General features: G+C 39.8%; 1 protein-coding gene across 1 annotated transcript in view; it reads left to right on the top strand.

Annotated features, from left to right (window-relative positions):
• The window catches only part of CORIN (corin, serine peptidase), a 197846-nt gene that overhangs the window by 133023 nt on the left and 49193 nt on the right, over positions 1-15630 (top strand). The window contains exons 9-12 of the mRNA XM_036096676.2: positions 721-828; positions 8030-8261; positions 12473-12618; positions 13410-13517. Coding sequence (XP_035952569.1) covers positions 721-828; positions 8030-8261; positions 12473-12618; positions 13410-13517 — 594 coding nt within the window. The remainder of the gene's footprint in view (positions 1-720; positions 829-8029; positions 8262-12472; positions 12619-13409; positions 13518-15630) is intronic.

Here is a 15630-nt window from a genome sequence, read left to right as displayed (position 1 = left end):
TAATTTATTACCTTTTCCATTTAACCTACAAATGACCAGGAAATCAATGGGAAAAGCAGTTTCCTCTCTACATACCTTAAGGAAAAGCCATTAGGCTGACGCTACTGCTCTCATTCATTTGGAAACAAGAAACCCAATTCTCAGGTCATCACAGCTAGGCCAGTGATCCTTTCCAAGGACATACAGAAAATATGGATCGCAGCTGCACAAGACTTGCACCATGACAGAGTATCCTCACCGTACTGGTGTCGATGCCATATTTATTTTTAGGGAAAGCATTTTCCTTATGGGGAAGACTAGAGTTGGGTGCAAATGAGTCCTTAAAATAATATCATTTGATATTCAAGAGTTCAAGATCATTATGTTGACCTTTCTCTCCAATCACTTACATTTTATTTTGCAATCAAGTTTATTCACCCAGGCAAACAAAAAACACTTTTTTCCCCTATGAAAAGCAACAAGATCCCGTTTTGTAGATAACTTGCCTCTTATTTTTTTGTTCCTACAGAATCCTTCTGGAATAACCGTGTTGTATTTAGTTGCCAGGAAAATTAACCCAGAAAGTTACATATTTAACATGTGCTCAATATTTTTGGAGAAATTGGAAGGGAATTAAAGTTATGTCATTCCTCAGCTCCCCAAGACGTCCTTGATACTTCCAATCCTAGTGTAAGGAATTTACAGATGATGAAAGCAAATGTGCCTTTCCCCCCTCTGTAGGTCAGACTCCATGTCAAGAAGGCGACCAAAGATGCCTCTACAATTCCTGCCTTGATTCATGTGGTGGTAACTCCCTGTGTGACCCGAACCACAGTCTGAATAACTGTAGTAAGTACAGCAGCTGACAAGTGCAATCACCGTGTCAGGATATGCATCTTGCTTTTTTCTTTTGAATTGACATGAAAATGCTGAAGTCTGGAATCCCTCCAAATGTGTGTGTGTGTGTGTGTGTGTGTGTGTGTATACATATATATACATATTTCTTTTTTCTTTTTTAAAGGTTGCATGTGGTAGTGGAAAAGAAACAAAATGGTCTTACTTGACTTAAATCAGAAACAAATGTGTCATTGTCAATGGCCTATAAATCCAAATTGCTTAATATCATTACCATTACTTTGAGTTCAGCATCAGCTCCTACATGTTACTTTCTTGGCTCCATGTGCAGGCAGATGCTATCTTTCTTCCCTTTTAAAGCAGAGCTTCGAAAATGGAAACTTTATCCAAGAAGCAAATACGAAGTTCATCTAAACAGTGCATAAAGCTGTGGCGGTCTGTTCTCCTAATAACAATTATTCTCACCTTTGTAGGAACTTTGCTGACCTAGAATGATCTTGCAGCTGTTATGTAAATTTGTCTAGGTGACAAATGGTGTAAACTATTGGCTCACTCTAAATTAGCTTTCAGGAGGGGGAATTCCTGGGGGGAGAGAATGGACAGGAATAGCAGAGGGTTCTATAGGTTCTCGTGGGAAATTGAAAATGAATCAGAAAGCCCCGAAAGACTCTGATTTCTAGTAATGAGTTCTTATTTGTAGGCTCCGCTTTCATATTCGGCTCACTTCTTTCACTTTTTATAATTAATGTTTGGCCTCCTCTTCCGCTTGGGGCTTGAGATTTAGAAGCAGGTCTGTCAGCTTTCAGTTGGCAAGAAAGTATGAAGGTATCTCCCAGTTGAAAGGCTGAAGGGTTCAGGTCCTAGTCTTACTCAGTGACCTTGCTGCATCCCTGTAGGGCTTATAGGGGCTGCTCCTATAGCCCCAGAGGTGTGAGGGGAGCAGCCAATGAAAAACCCAGACGGAGAGGACTTTTTGTTTATTTTCACGAGCACTTAATAACTGTTTGGCTAAAAGCGTGATACCCAGCCCTTTTCCACTTCTATATGAGAGAACAGTTGAGAGAGATGTTAATCTGACCATTAAGACATACTGCCATTTTATTTTACTCACTCTAAACTGAATTAAATATGTGTGCATGTATGCATGCATGACTATGTGTATATATATGTATATGTATACGTATATGTATATGTATATGTTCAGGGTCCATTGTTTCACTTTGCTTTATCCCCCAATCTGCTCTGGAACTTTTTCAGAAGCCTTTCTTTACTTCACCTTAAACTTGACATGAGCAATTTTGAACGGTGACCGTGTCATCTCAAAGATACGTGTTTATTATTAAAGTTTCGGGGATTGTCTGACAGGGAATGGCACTTAGTGTTAGATTAAAAAAAAAAAAAGTTGAAAGGGCTGTGTTGGCCTGTGTCAGATTTGGGTGAGGAGTATTGAGTGCATGTTGTCCTATTTTCTCCATTTTTGAAATATGTCAAAATTTGAAATTTAAAAATACGTTACACCGGTCAACAAGAGAAGTGGAAAGAAGGACACCAGATGACTCCGGTTCATAGTCAACCGGTATTGATAGCATGCATAACAACGTTCCAGGCTCTGGGATGGCCACTGGGCACTTTAATGGCGAAGAAGGGAGACGTGATTTCTGCCTTCCTGGAGATAACTTTTCAGCGTGGGAGAACACACTGCCATCTTTTCACTCATGTATACCACATTCGTTTTCTCTTCATGTTCTTTCAATACACTCGAAACAGTGTCCCTAGCATCTCACTGTCCCTTCAGCTCCTTCTTTCACCACAGGTGTTCTTGCCAGGTTCTTTCCATATATATTCAGCAGACATCTGATCATCCCTCTTCTGAGTGCCAGGCACTGGGCTAGTCACTGGTCCCTCATTCCTTCTGTGTTATTAAAAATACCTTCCAATGGAAAGTAAAGATGTGTCTTCTCATCTTTCAAAGAGCTTCACGATGGTATGTGCGTACTTGGTTCTCTGTAAAGTTGGACCAGTAGCATCTTCTCTCAGAAAACTTCATGCACTTGAAAATGTGATTAATTATTTGAAGATCCTTACCACTGGAGAGACCATGCCTACTTAGATTCTGAGACTCAGCTACACAGCACTGTCTTTGTCTGGCTCCGTGCTAATAAAAATATGAGTTTGAAGAGTGTGGATATTCTGTCTGATGGAGTCAGCCTCTTACTGGAGTTGCTGGGATTCTAGTCCTTGAAGACATTTGTTCTTGCTATCCCATAAAATGTTATGGGTCCCTGAAGATATAGAGCGGGACCCAAGCATCAGTAGTTTTTACATTTCCACGGGACTCCAATGTGCAGCCAAGGTTGAAAATTATTACTTCAGTGGTTTGTTCATGACTAAGTTGTAAGGGTATGTGACATCCCTGAAACTGAATGTGAAAAAGTCTTTATAGTTTTCAGAGTTTTCAGTGGAGAAGTCCACGGCTTATCTCAGATTCCCAGAAATGCCTGTAGTTTTTTTTTTTTTTAACCTAAAAACCACATCTTTGATGACATTGTGTACTGATAGGCTTGAAGCATCACGGTATCCCCACATCCACTCATTACCCAGGATCTTTAACATCTTTGTGCCCTGCTGGGAGGCAAAATACAGACATATCCTTGCCCTAAGGGGTTTGTGTGGGAATGTTATTTCCCCTCACTCTGGTGTGGGGGACTAATCTATCACTCCCACCTTGTAGTGTGCAGTCCAGACAACTGGGGAACCCTGTGGAAAGAGCAGTTCCTGGGCATGTGTCTCTCCCCACCTCTCTGTGCCCGTGACCACCATGGCTGTAGGAAGCCGGCTGCCGCTGTCATAGCCCAGGGACTCTCACGTTCCTCACAGTGTTCCATCGACTCTTCGTTCTACATGTTTACTCATGCCTTTCTTTTTCTCCAACATTGAGGAAGCAATGAGCAGCTTTGTTCTTTGAATAATTTCCTACCGACCTCTCAATTTACTGCCTTCTCCTTGCAGTCTCTAGTTGGAAGGAGCAAATAGTATAGCAGTGTGGTAAAGAAGCCAAACACCATAATGGTTAAGGACTTCAGTCCTGGGAGCAAATGGGAGATGAGAGGAATGATCTCTTTCTAAAAGCATTCCCAACAAATGAGTGAAAAATAAATGATTAAGTTAGAATATTTCCATTTGGTAACCAGTTGTTTCCATTTGGTAACATGCATTGGTGAATTAATGGGTCAAGGCATTGAGCATCTACAGTTGCTCACATCCCAAAAAGAAAGAAATCAGATATACTTTGCCTTCTGATGGAAGAACACCATAGCACCCATAGTCTTCCCTAAGGGATGAAACTTAATCAACTCTCTGCATTCAGCTGCCCATGTTCAGGAAGTAGGCAGGGGAATATATTTAACTTCACCAGGAATGAGTAGTCAGCAAAATTCAAACTCGGGCACACTCTAAAGTCAAATCCCTGGGTTCTTCAATAGCTAAACTCGAATTAAAAATAAAAGGAGGGAGGGGGAAGCCCAGATTAAGAGACTTAGAAGACAAAACAAGTTTTAAAAAATGGGCAAGGTTAACTATAGTATTCAGGGTGCAGTGCGCACTTAGGTAATACAACTATAAAGCAGAGCAAGGAGGTGATAACTATGAAACTCAGTAGTTACTCTGGGGAGAAAGGAGAAAGTTGGTAGAAGACAGGGTAAATGGAGGGCCATCTGGGATGTCTGGCAAAGTTCAACTTCTTGATCTCGATGGTAGGTACAAGGGTGTTCACCATATAAAACTCATGAAACTACTAAAAATAATAAAGAGAAATATAGAATTTGAGGCAAAGATGAATCTTAGAATATTGTATATGCCAATGGATTTGAAAGTGACATTTTCTCATGTAAGTAACTATCATTTAATATGTGATTTCCAATGGCTTCAGAGTATTGCATCATGGCAAGCATGTAACATCATTTAGTTAACAATCCCATCTTTAGGTTGAATTTAACAAATATGGTTTCAGACTTTGAAAGGTGGGATATCATTAAGACTCCATCAGGATCAATTTTTTCAACAGTATTTATTGAACCTCATCTGTGTTCTGGACAATGTGCTAATAAGCAGGGCATCAAAACGCAGTGAAAACAGTAAACAGCCTCATGTTTGTAACACGACTGCCCTCTAGTGGCTATCGTAAATCAAGTTTGTGAGCGAGTGAGTAAAAAAAGCTTATTGATACTGTAAATCATAGAATTTGAGGTTGATAGATATTTGAGAGTTTATCTTGCTTAACAATCTGTGAAGAATGCCTTATGAAGGAATAAAACACAAGATTCAATCACCCTTACCACATTCAGTAGAGATCTCCAGAATAATATATGATCATAACTTAATCCTTTCATCTTCCTTGGCTGTGAAACACTGAAAGCTTTTATCTCATCCCAAATCAAAAGAGATATAGTTCCCACATATCAAAGAGAAAAAATACCCATGTGATAGGTCTACTTATCATCTAAATAAAATGTACCAATAAACATTTAAAACTTGATAGGGTGGTAGAGGAAGAGATAGAAAGGAAAGGCATATACAAGAAAAAAAAAGATTGCATCAAAAATCTGTGTGAATCATCCCATTTTTTGGTAAAATTATATTAAAGAAATTAGGAAAAATATAGTTAGAGTGACATCTACTGACTTATAAGTCGGGCATGATGAATAATTAAGCAACAAAAGCAAATTGAGGAATACTAGGAATGGTAAGAGTCTACTTTGGCAGAAGCAAGCAAACACAAATCTGTCTATGTGTGTAGACGCTTGTATATGTAGATATGAGCCAGTGAAAGGCAGGGAAGGATTCAAACCCAGTCTGTTGGCTTTGAGCATAGATAAGAGAAGAGGGCAGGGAGATGATAAACTTTTTCTTTAGCATCTTGCATTGTTTTTATTGTTATGAGGAATAGGCATTTTTTAATAATATGAAATCAAAAGATTTAAATGTTAAATGTTCACAAATCAATGGACATGACAAACTGAATCAGCCCCACACTGCCTCTGTGTCTTTCTCTTCTCTCCACCCTGTACTCATTGTCAGGATTATGCCAACTTGACAATGTTACGCCTTTTCCAGTAAATGGAAACTGTAATTACACTTTGTCCAGAGGCTTCTTTTTTTTTCTTTAAAGATTTTATTTATTTATTTGACAGAGAGAGACACAGTAAGAGAGGGAACACAAGCAGGGGGAGTGGGAGAGGGAGAAGCAGGCTCCCTGTGGAGCGGGGAGCTGGGAGCCTGATGCGGGGCTCAATCCCAGGGCCCTGGGATCATGACCTGAGCCGAAGGCAGACGCTTAACGAATGAGCCACCCAGGCGCCCCTGTCCAGAGGCTTCTAATCAGGCTCCTTATCAACAAAATTTCCTCGAAGCCCTCAGATGCTTTAAATTGAGAAGTGGTTCCAGAGCTGTTTTAATATTTCACCCCAGTCCTTATTACAAATCTATCTGCATGTACATCACTTCTTGGCCAAGTAATTAAGTTTAATTGAGTAATGACTCTTAATAAGGCATGGAGTCTTTGGTGGGTCTGGGCAGATTCACCAACACACTTGCTTACCTCTCACGACTCCTGCAAACAGAGAGGGAACAGGGAGCCTTTCTGCCAAGTTCCCCTAAACCCCATTTATTCTGGGAAGGTTTCCGTGCCATTCTTGCTCCACCTTGTCCTTCTGGGCTCTTAGCGCTTTTTAAGACCACTATCCTATCCTCATGTTATACCGGCAGGGAATGTATCTTTCTTCCTATAAAGATTGTAGAGTGCCTTGATGGCAAGGACTATATTTTTCATTATATTACATTTTAAGTGCCTAGGAGAGTTCCTGACACAGCCCACCTACCCCCCCCCCCAAAAAAAATCCTTTCCTTCTTTCTGGCACTGCGCTAGGTACAGACTTTGAGATCAAGAAATAAAGTCCCATTTCTCAAAAATCTCTGAATTAGGGGCGCCTGGGTGGCTTAGTCAGTTAAGCATCTGACTCTTGGTTTCAGCTTAGGTCATGATCTCAGGGTCACAAGATCGAGCCCCACATCTGGCTCTGTACTCAGCACAGAGTCTGCTTAAGATTTTTTCCCCCTCCCTTTTCTTTTGCCCCTCCCCCGTGTGTGCGCTCTCTCTCTCTCTCTCTCTCTCGCTAAAATAAATAAATAAATAAAATCTTTAAAAAAATCACTGAATTATGTGGGGGACGCAAGTAAGTAAAGAATACAGTAGAGGGCAATGAGTGTGTGGTAGGAATATGCCTAAGATGCTCTGGTGCTCAGCAGAGACTCCTACTGGGAATGGGAGGGGGAGAGTGGTTGGTCGGGAAGGCTCCCCAGAGGAGGTGATGGTTTGTGCTGAGTCCTACAGGCCAAGGAGGCATTCACCTGGTGGAGAAGATGGGATAGGATCATTCCAGGCAGCAGGTGTATGCACCTGGCAGCTAGAACCATGACTGCATTTGAGGGGTGATTACAGGTGTGTCAAGAAGAGGAGATAAGAGTTAACAGGGCCCACAAAGGCATGTCATTCTTAAATATTTATTGTCACCAAGGAAATACCAGTGATGAGCTAGTCTTTGGTGCTGAGGCTGGAAGGTTAGGCTGTGGTTGGAGTATGAGACAACCTTGGATGCCAAGCTAACAGGTTAGTATTTCGTCTCATTAGCCATGAGGGCCTAATGAGAGCTCAGCCTCCTCTTGCCCTGAAATCTTGTCACTTTATATTTAAATCCACTGATCAACAATCAGATGTATAAAGACATAATCTAATAGTCTATTTGAGCAAATTCATTGATTTTTTTTAAATGGCTGTGAAGATGAGGGAATATATTCATTAAGAAGTAATGAATAAATCAGAAGACAAAGGGGGTAAAAGGAAACATAAAAGAGAGTGGCTTGAGGTTGAGCCGAGGGAAAAAGCGAAGAAAGACTTCCTCCAACACACACGCTGGGCCCTGGTCTACCAGCTGCCTGTACAGAAATGATTCTTGGCTTGGCAGTTCTTTAACCAAATTATTTATCTTCTGATGGAACTTATATACTGTTTGCACTCTAGTCTTAGTTATTTTTTAAAAAGAAGGTAAGATAGATTCCAATTTTGTAAGTTTTGAAGAAATTGTTTTACATATGGAATTTACTATATATGTATGAACCTGTATGTGTGTTTTCTTGTTAGGTCAATGTGAACCAATTACATTGGAACTCTGCATGAATTTACCCTACAACTATACAAATTATCCAAATTACCTTGGCCACAGGACTCAAAAGGAAGCATCCATCAGCTGGGAGTCTTCTCTTTTCCCTGCACTTGTTCAAACAAATTGTTACAAATACCTCATGTTCTTTGCTTGCACCATTTTGGTACCAAAGTGTGATGTGAACACAAGCCAGCGGATCCCACCTTGCAGGTAATACAATGAAGTCTCCCCCAAGCATCCTCATTTTCCCCTCAGGGAGAACCGAGGGATCGGAGACTTAGTTTGAGTTTAGACAAAGTCCATATTGCTAAGGAGCTCTGTATATAACAAATTATGTGTTAAAAAGGTAAAGAAGTAGGAATTCTAAAATGAATATTTGAGTTAGGATTCATTACTGGAGTACCACACAAGGGAGGTATGAACTGCCTTTGATAAATAGTTCACATACTTTATTTTTTTTTGAGATCTTATTTATTTATTTAATGGAGAGACAGAGAGGGCACAAGCAGGGGGAGCTGAAGGCAGAGGGAGAGGGAGAAGCAGCCTCCCTGCCAAGCAAGGAGCCCGATGTGGGACTTGATCCCAGGACCCTGAGATCATGACCTGAGCCTAAGGCAGATGCTTAACCGACTGAGCCACCCAGGTGCCCCAGTAGGTCACATACTTTAATCAAATAAAATCACGTTTCACTTTGGTGGATCAAGAAGTGTTCTAAAATGTGAGTTAGGCGAAGAAGGGGTATATCTGCTTTTTTCTCTGGCAACACTGATGTTTTAAAATGCTGACTTTTGATAGCACTCAAAAGTTAGAGACGTTACATAAGCCGTGGACTGCAGCTTGGACAAGGGATGGACATTGCTGACGTTTTTCTACCTGCTTAGATGAAATGAGGGCCAGCATTTCAAGCTTGCAGCTTGGATTTAGGATGAGAAATATCCTACTTCAGGTTAAGAGTACTACTCCGGAGCCCACCGTCTGGTCCGAGTCCTGGCTCTTCTGTGGCTGCTTTGTGGCCTGGGACAGATTTCTCAGTCCCTCTCAGTCTCAGTTCTTCTACTCTGTCTATAAAATCAAGACAAGGGACGCCTGGGTGGCTCAGTCGGTTAAGCATCTGCCTTCGGCTCAGGTCATGATCCGGGGGTCCTGGGTTCGAGCCCCACGTCGGGCTTCCTGCTCAGGGGGCAGTCTTCTCCTCCCTCTCCTTCTGCTGCTTCCCTGCTTGTGCTCTCTCTGTCAAATAAATAAATAAAATATTTAAAAATAAATAAATAAAAAATAAAATCAAGACAGTAACAGTGGTTGGGTTGAGTTGTTGGGAGGGTAAATGAGTGTGCATAAATGTCAAGGCTTCTGGCTGTAAGCTCAGTGCACAAGAGCACTGATGGTAGGAGAGGAACACTACTGCTTAGTGGAAGTTTGGGCTCTTCTCTGCCACGTGTTGCGGTGTAGGCAGAGAATGTACAAGACAAGACAGCTGTCACAGAAGTGGGTAGCTGCAGTCTTTATGCTGTTTTCCATCAAGGGGTGAATACACAGATGTCCTTGTGTAAGTGTGAGCAGTGACTACGGGAACCATATGTTGGGATCAGAAGTCACTTGGAACTTTAAGAAAAAGCAGTAATATTGATATAGTGGACAGATGGGAAAACAGTAAATTAAATACCAAATATCAAATGGATGACAAGGAAGGGGCATCTATAGAGGACAGGAAACAATAAAATTTCAAAATGAGTTGGGGAACTGAACAAATTATACAAACAGATTAAAAGTTAATGTTGCCTTGTGCAAACATAATTCTGAAAACTTCTGTAAAATGCCTTTTAAAGTATCACTAAGAAAGCATCTACTCATTTTATGTTGAAAAGTTATTTCTAAATTTTATTCCACTTTGGCTAAGCAAGGTCAAGGATAGTGAATAATAATTTGTTATAATACTTAACAAATGCTTGCATCGATTTTCTTTTCACATGTATAAAAAAATTTCCCTAATGGAGTATTCTCTGGAACAAATGTACATCTACCTATGATTTATAATTTCAGGGCTTATGTTTCACATTAAAATGCCCAAGACAAGACTGACCCTGAGATGTTATTCAATCAACATTTTAGTGAACTTCCTTTAGATACTTTAGTTCTATTTCTTCAGTTCACATGTACATCTTTCATTTTCAGTGGCTCTCAAAATGAGTTCTACATTTTGATATTTGCTTATAAGAATTTTTTAAATATTCTGACAAGAATAATAATATACTCATGTGTTCATGAAGCAATGTTGCTTTTGCCATGCCTGTTTATGGGTCTTAACATTTAGTTTTTAAGTTATGAGTCTGAAAAATCTGACATTGTTGAGCCCTTACAATGTGTTAAATATTTTAGGGTCGTGCTGCTGTCTTGCCCTCAAAGTATCCTTTTGAGGGAGGCCCCTCCCCTCAGGGCTGTGCCCATGGCTGAACGCCGCATGGGTTAGGGTAAGAACAGTGACCCCTGCCGTTGCCGTGCGGCACATTGTCTTATTTTTATCCTATTACCTCACTGCATTCTTTTCATGTATTATTGTATTATTTCCATTTTATAGAAAAAATAGGAAGTGGGAGAGTCAGGTGCTACACAGTGCTCGGTATAAATCAGGTGTCCTATGGCAAATTTAAAATTGCAGCAATTAAATTATACACATTTTTTCTAAATCTGCAACAAAACTATTCAATCTAACAGAGAGTTAGTGAACACTATTGAACATCCTGTTTTTGCAGAACTAATATGGGAACACCATGGCTTTGTCTTCGCCTGAGTTCTGAGGCTAAGACAGCATCGAGTTATGCTCTGTCTTATGCAGACTTTTTTTTTTTTAAACAAAGAGAGAGAGAGGGGGGCAAACCATAAGAGACTTTTTTTTTTTAAGATTTTATTTATTTATTTGACAGAGAGAGAGAGAGATAGCAAAAGAGGGAACACAAGCAGGGGGAGTGGGAAAGGGAAAAGCAAGCTTCCCACTGAGCAAGGAGCCCAACGTGGGGCTCAATCCCTGGACTCTGGGATTGTGACCTGAGCCAAAGGCAGACACTTAACAACTGAGCCACCCAGGCTCCCCTCTATCTTATGCAGACTTAATGTAACTAGAGCTTTCTCTGAAACGTCCCCCATTCTATTGTTAACCTTTCCCTACCAGTTTCTAGCTAGACTGGAGCTGACCTTTCTGGAAGGGCTGCCCCATTTTATCAAGAGAGAGACAGTGAACTTTGTTGAAATGAATAGCTTAAAGTTTAAAACTTTTGAAAATAAATAACGTATTTGAAAGGAAATAAAAAAATTGTCTAGGAACTTATTTTGGTTAATTTACTTTTTTTTTTTTTTTTTTAACTACGTAGCTCATTTCTTGGTAATTTATGGAGGCAAAACCATTTTTCCCTCATAGGAAATAAAGAAATACACGTTGATACCTCACTTTAAAAATATGCTTTGTGTAAATGAGATGACACACATGAAAGAAGGCACCTAGCACAATGTTTAGTCTATCTTTTCTTTATAAAAGGAACAAACACACTTTATTTTAACGAGCTCGAGCTCAGTAGAGATGGGATTGGGAGAAGTACCAAACTTTTCAACACTACCGGTCTAAGCTGAAGTGATGATGGCCATGTCTTAGGTAAGTCAGGTTGGCACATGAAATAGCTCCCATGACTGGTCCCCAGAGGGAGAGACCTCTCAAGTGGACGCTACCGTATAGGCTCCATGACCCTTGGTGGCAGACTATCCAAGCTGATGTTGAGAACTTCCTGGCTTGGAATAAAAGCATTGGAGAATGTGTCTGCTTGAAAGACAGAGAATGAGAAAGGTAAAGTGCAGAGGAGAATCTGTTTCCTGGATGTTGTTCAGGGGTGTAAACTTGCAATTAGTAGGTATAAAGGTCTTGGAGATCTTAGGCACCATAGGGTGAATACAGACAAGATTGTCTTATAATCATCGAACTTGCTAAGAGTCTAGATCTTAATTATTCCAACCACAAAAGAGAAATGATAATTATGCGATAGAGATTCTATCTCTACATGACAATCACATTATAATAGATAAATGTATCAAAGCAACATGTCTCCCCCTTACATTTACATCGTGTTATATGTGAAATGTATTTCAATAAAAAACACACACAACAAATTTCTATTTCTATTTCTGTAATGAAGTTTCTCTTAGTGAAAGTATGTTGCTGGCATGCATGTCCTTTGTGGAGAGAGGTATTACTCATTTTGTTTTCCCAAATATCAATTATGTATCTGTGCATCTCTCTATATATTGGTATATACACACACTGGATACACACAGAGACCCACATTCACACAGAATTAAAACCCTACATATATTCCTAACATACTATCTCAGGTGTAGCTATTTCTGCCTCCCATGTTTTATCTTTCTTGCTCTCTTAGAGCACTGTGTGAGCACTCCAAAGAACACTGTGAGTCTGTGCTTGGGATCGTGGGCCTACAGTGGCCTGAAGACACAGATTGCAATCAGTTTCCAGAGGAAAATTCAGACAACCAAACCTGCCTAATGCCCGATGAAGCTGTGGAAGGTTAATTTTTAAATCAATTACTATGGGCTATCTAACATGGATGACTCTATCATCAGCTACCTTCTCAAGGTTCTCTGTTGTTAGTGTTCTTATTGTGTTCTAGTTGTCAATCAGGCTGCATGGGTGAGTGAATCTGTGAACTTGGTTACATTGCAAACCTTGGTGCTCATCTGTTAGACGTTGTCTTCATTTTAAAAATAAATTGCAGAGATGTATTTAATATTTCAGGTATTTATCTTTAACGATACTCAACTCATAGAGCCCATTATATGTGCATGCTGCTTTTATACTAAGGGGTCCTAAGGGTAGTGGTGAGCATCAAGCCCTGGTTACTTCAAGCTTAAAGCATTTAGAGACCTTGGCAACATAGGATCATCAGGTAGAGAAATGGAATCAGGGACCTGCCCACCATGAGGGAAGGATTAGAATAGGAAACAATTTTGGCACAGTAAGGGCAGCTGGGTAGTTAGAAGGCTTGGCTCCGTGGGCTACTTCAGGCTCTGGTGGTCCATTGAATGGACATGGTTGTCCATTCGGGAAGGTAGCTAAATACTGGAAAGCCTAATGACACTAAACAGCTGACTGGAGAGATGATGCCAAGGATGAAGGAGAAAGATCCTGATGAGCAAATGGAGAGAGCCAAGTTAACTTTGGTTGGTTCAGCTTTGCGGAAGACCATCTTATCTTCAAGAATAGCCCCTTGACAATAGCCCACACATAAATAGATAAATGAGCTGATGGCTCCAGGCTTTCTGTCTAATGAAAATAACATGGCTCATTGCTTTGAACAGAATGCTCACCTAGTCACTTCAAGTGTGGCTCTGGACGGTGTGTTCTGGCTACCAGAAGATGTGATGGCCAGGCTGACTGTGACGATGACAGTGATGAAGAAAACTGTGGTATGTGTGAAATGACACTTTTCTTGAACATACAAGAATGCCTGGTTAGGATAAAGGACTGTATATAAAAATGTCAGCTGTTTACTTATGGCCATAAGTGGTGATGAGGATTGAATGCTAATGCATTTACTTTTAATATTACCAGATGACAAGGTATGAAGCAATAGGTGTTTTTCCTGTTAACTCTGTTGATTTTCCCTAAGTTATACTTCTGTTTATAACCTTGATGATATATGTGCAAATCCTTAGTAAAACGAGAAGCACTTCACAAATGTAAGGGATTATTTTTATTATTAGAGATACAAAGCAGTTGTCACCTGTCTAAAAGTCAGAATGATAGTGTCTTTGCATATGATTTCCATGTTGTTAAGTAGGCATCTAGATACACAAAGACAGAGTTCAGGCTCCAACATTCAAATTTAATTGGAATTCATTTTCATGCCCTCTCTGATTTTTGTCTCTGTCAGCAAAGGATAAAACTCTTTCTGACATTTCTGCACTGAGTTCCAAAATCACCAATGGAAAGGCCAGAAATGCCAATGGTAATTTGAGTGGAGCTAATTCCCATTTTATTTTCCTGCAAACCTCTGTACTTGTAACCTCAGAATGTGTCAGGGAATAGAAAACCGGCAATGCTCTTTACTAAGCAATATTCTGGAATAAAGCAAAATGATTGAAAGGCTATCCAAAGAATAGTTTGCTTATGATCATTTACCTTGTTCTGCTTACAAATGAATTGACACTCTTTGTCTTTAAAAGCACAAAGAGCAATACATCTTTTGAAATAGTTTTATTCTTTTGGCCTTTGAGGTATGAAATATTTCCTTGCTTCCCAAAATGAATTTTCCGTAGTAGACATTGCCCTTCTGGTCTAGACAAAATGTCACAAGCAATAAACCAAAATCCTATCAGTTGCTATAAATATGGATGAGAGCATCCTCTAGAAAATTAGACCTGTCAGAATGATGGTACAATGGCCAGGGGTAATTTTGTTAGAGAAGAACATCCAGTGTTTTGAGAAGGTACTGTTGTTTGCTTGTTTGTGGTCTTTATGTAGAGAAATAAATCCAAACTCATTGAATATTCCTATATAAATGACTTACTGAGAATCTATTGGATTTGTTTGCTAAACTATGACTGCAATGGATTATGGTATTCTGAGATGCAATTTAAAATGGATTATCTTTGATAGTTTAAAGAGATTACATGGTACTCTAAATCTGTAGTAGGGGACTAAATATTTGAGAAATGTAAAAACTTAGTTTTAAATGGTCTGAGTCTTTGAATATATTCTGCAAAAAGAAATGCAAAGCACTATAGGGTTTAAATGATCCTACATTGTCAGGTTTCTAGTTGAGCCATTGAGTTTTTATCAAGACTTTATTCACACAATTAAAGGTACAGCAGAATGATAGAGTCAGTGGTCTAATCGCTATCAACACTCAATGTATTGGTGGCACTACTGAGAGAGAGCTCTAGTGAAGGAAAGTTAAGAGTGGGAGAGAAATTAATTCATTTGGAGTTACATTAATTGCTCCAACAGTATTCACTTATGAGAAAACTCTCATTAAGTTTTTCAAAGTGACTGATGATAGAAATTTTACATATATTTACCTTTGGGATATATGCACACATTTGAATGGGCATGTCCAGTGCTCTGGGAGAATGAGACACTTAAAAAGCAAATGAAGAAGTCACGCTGAAGAGGGCCTAATGAAGGACTATTGGGAAATCACCCAGTTCCCACTTGTCATTTTCTCAGTTGTCCCTCTATTCCCATGGGCATGCATGGTACCATCTGGTGATGCGAACACCAGCCCCACGGAAGCTGAGTTTCAGCCCAAGCTTCACGTGCTTCTGATTTATTCTGTCCATTGTGGAGTTTAATGCATTTAAAGGCTTGGGCTTTACTGAATAATGTGATAATTAACTATTCACTCTCACACACTGCAGATCCTCCAGAACTTCTAAAAATAGTATGGGGTTTTCCTCTTAAAAACAATACTTGTTTCATTTATCTATAAAATAATTGATGTGTTGGAAATTTATTTTGTATTTCTTTAGCAAATCTGCAGGAGGAAAACATGGTAGCCCAAGCACACCGTTTATAAAT

This window comes from Halichoerus grypus, chromosome 3 (assembly GCF_964656455.1).
Source record: "Halichoerus grypus chromosome 3, mHalGry1.hap1.1, whole genome shotgun sequence".
NCBI lineage: Eukaryota > Metazoa > Chordata > Mammalia > Carnivora > Phocidae > Halichoerus > Halichoerus grypus.
Note: the sequence above shows the minus strand (reverse complement) of the source record. Positions and strands in the feature narration are given on the sequence as shown.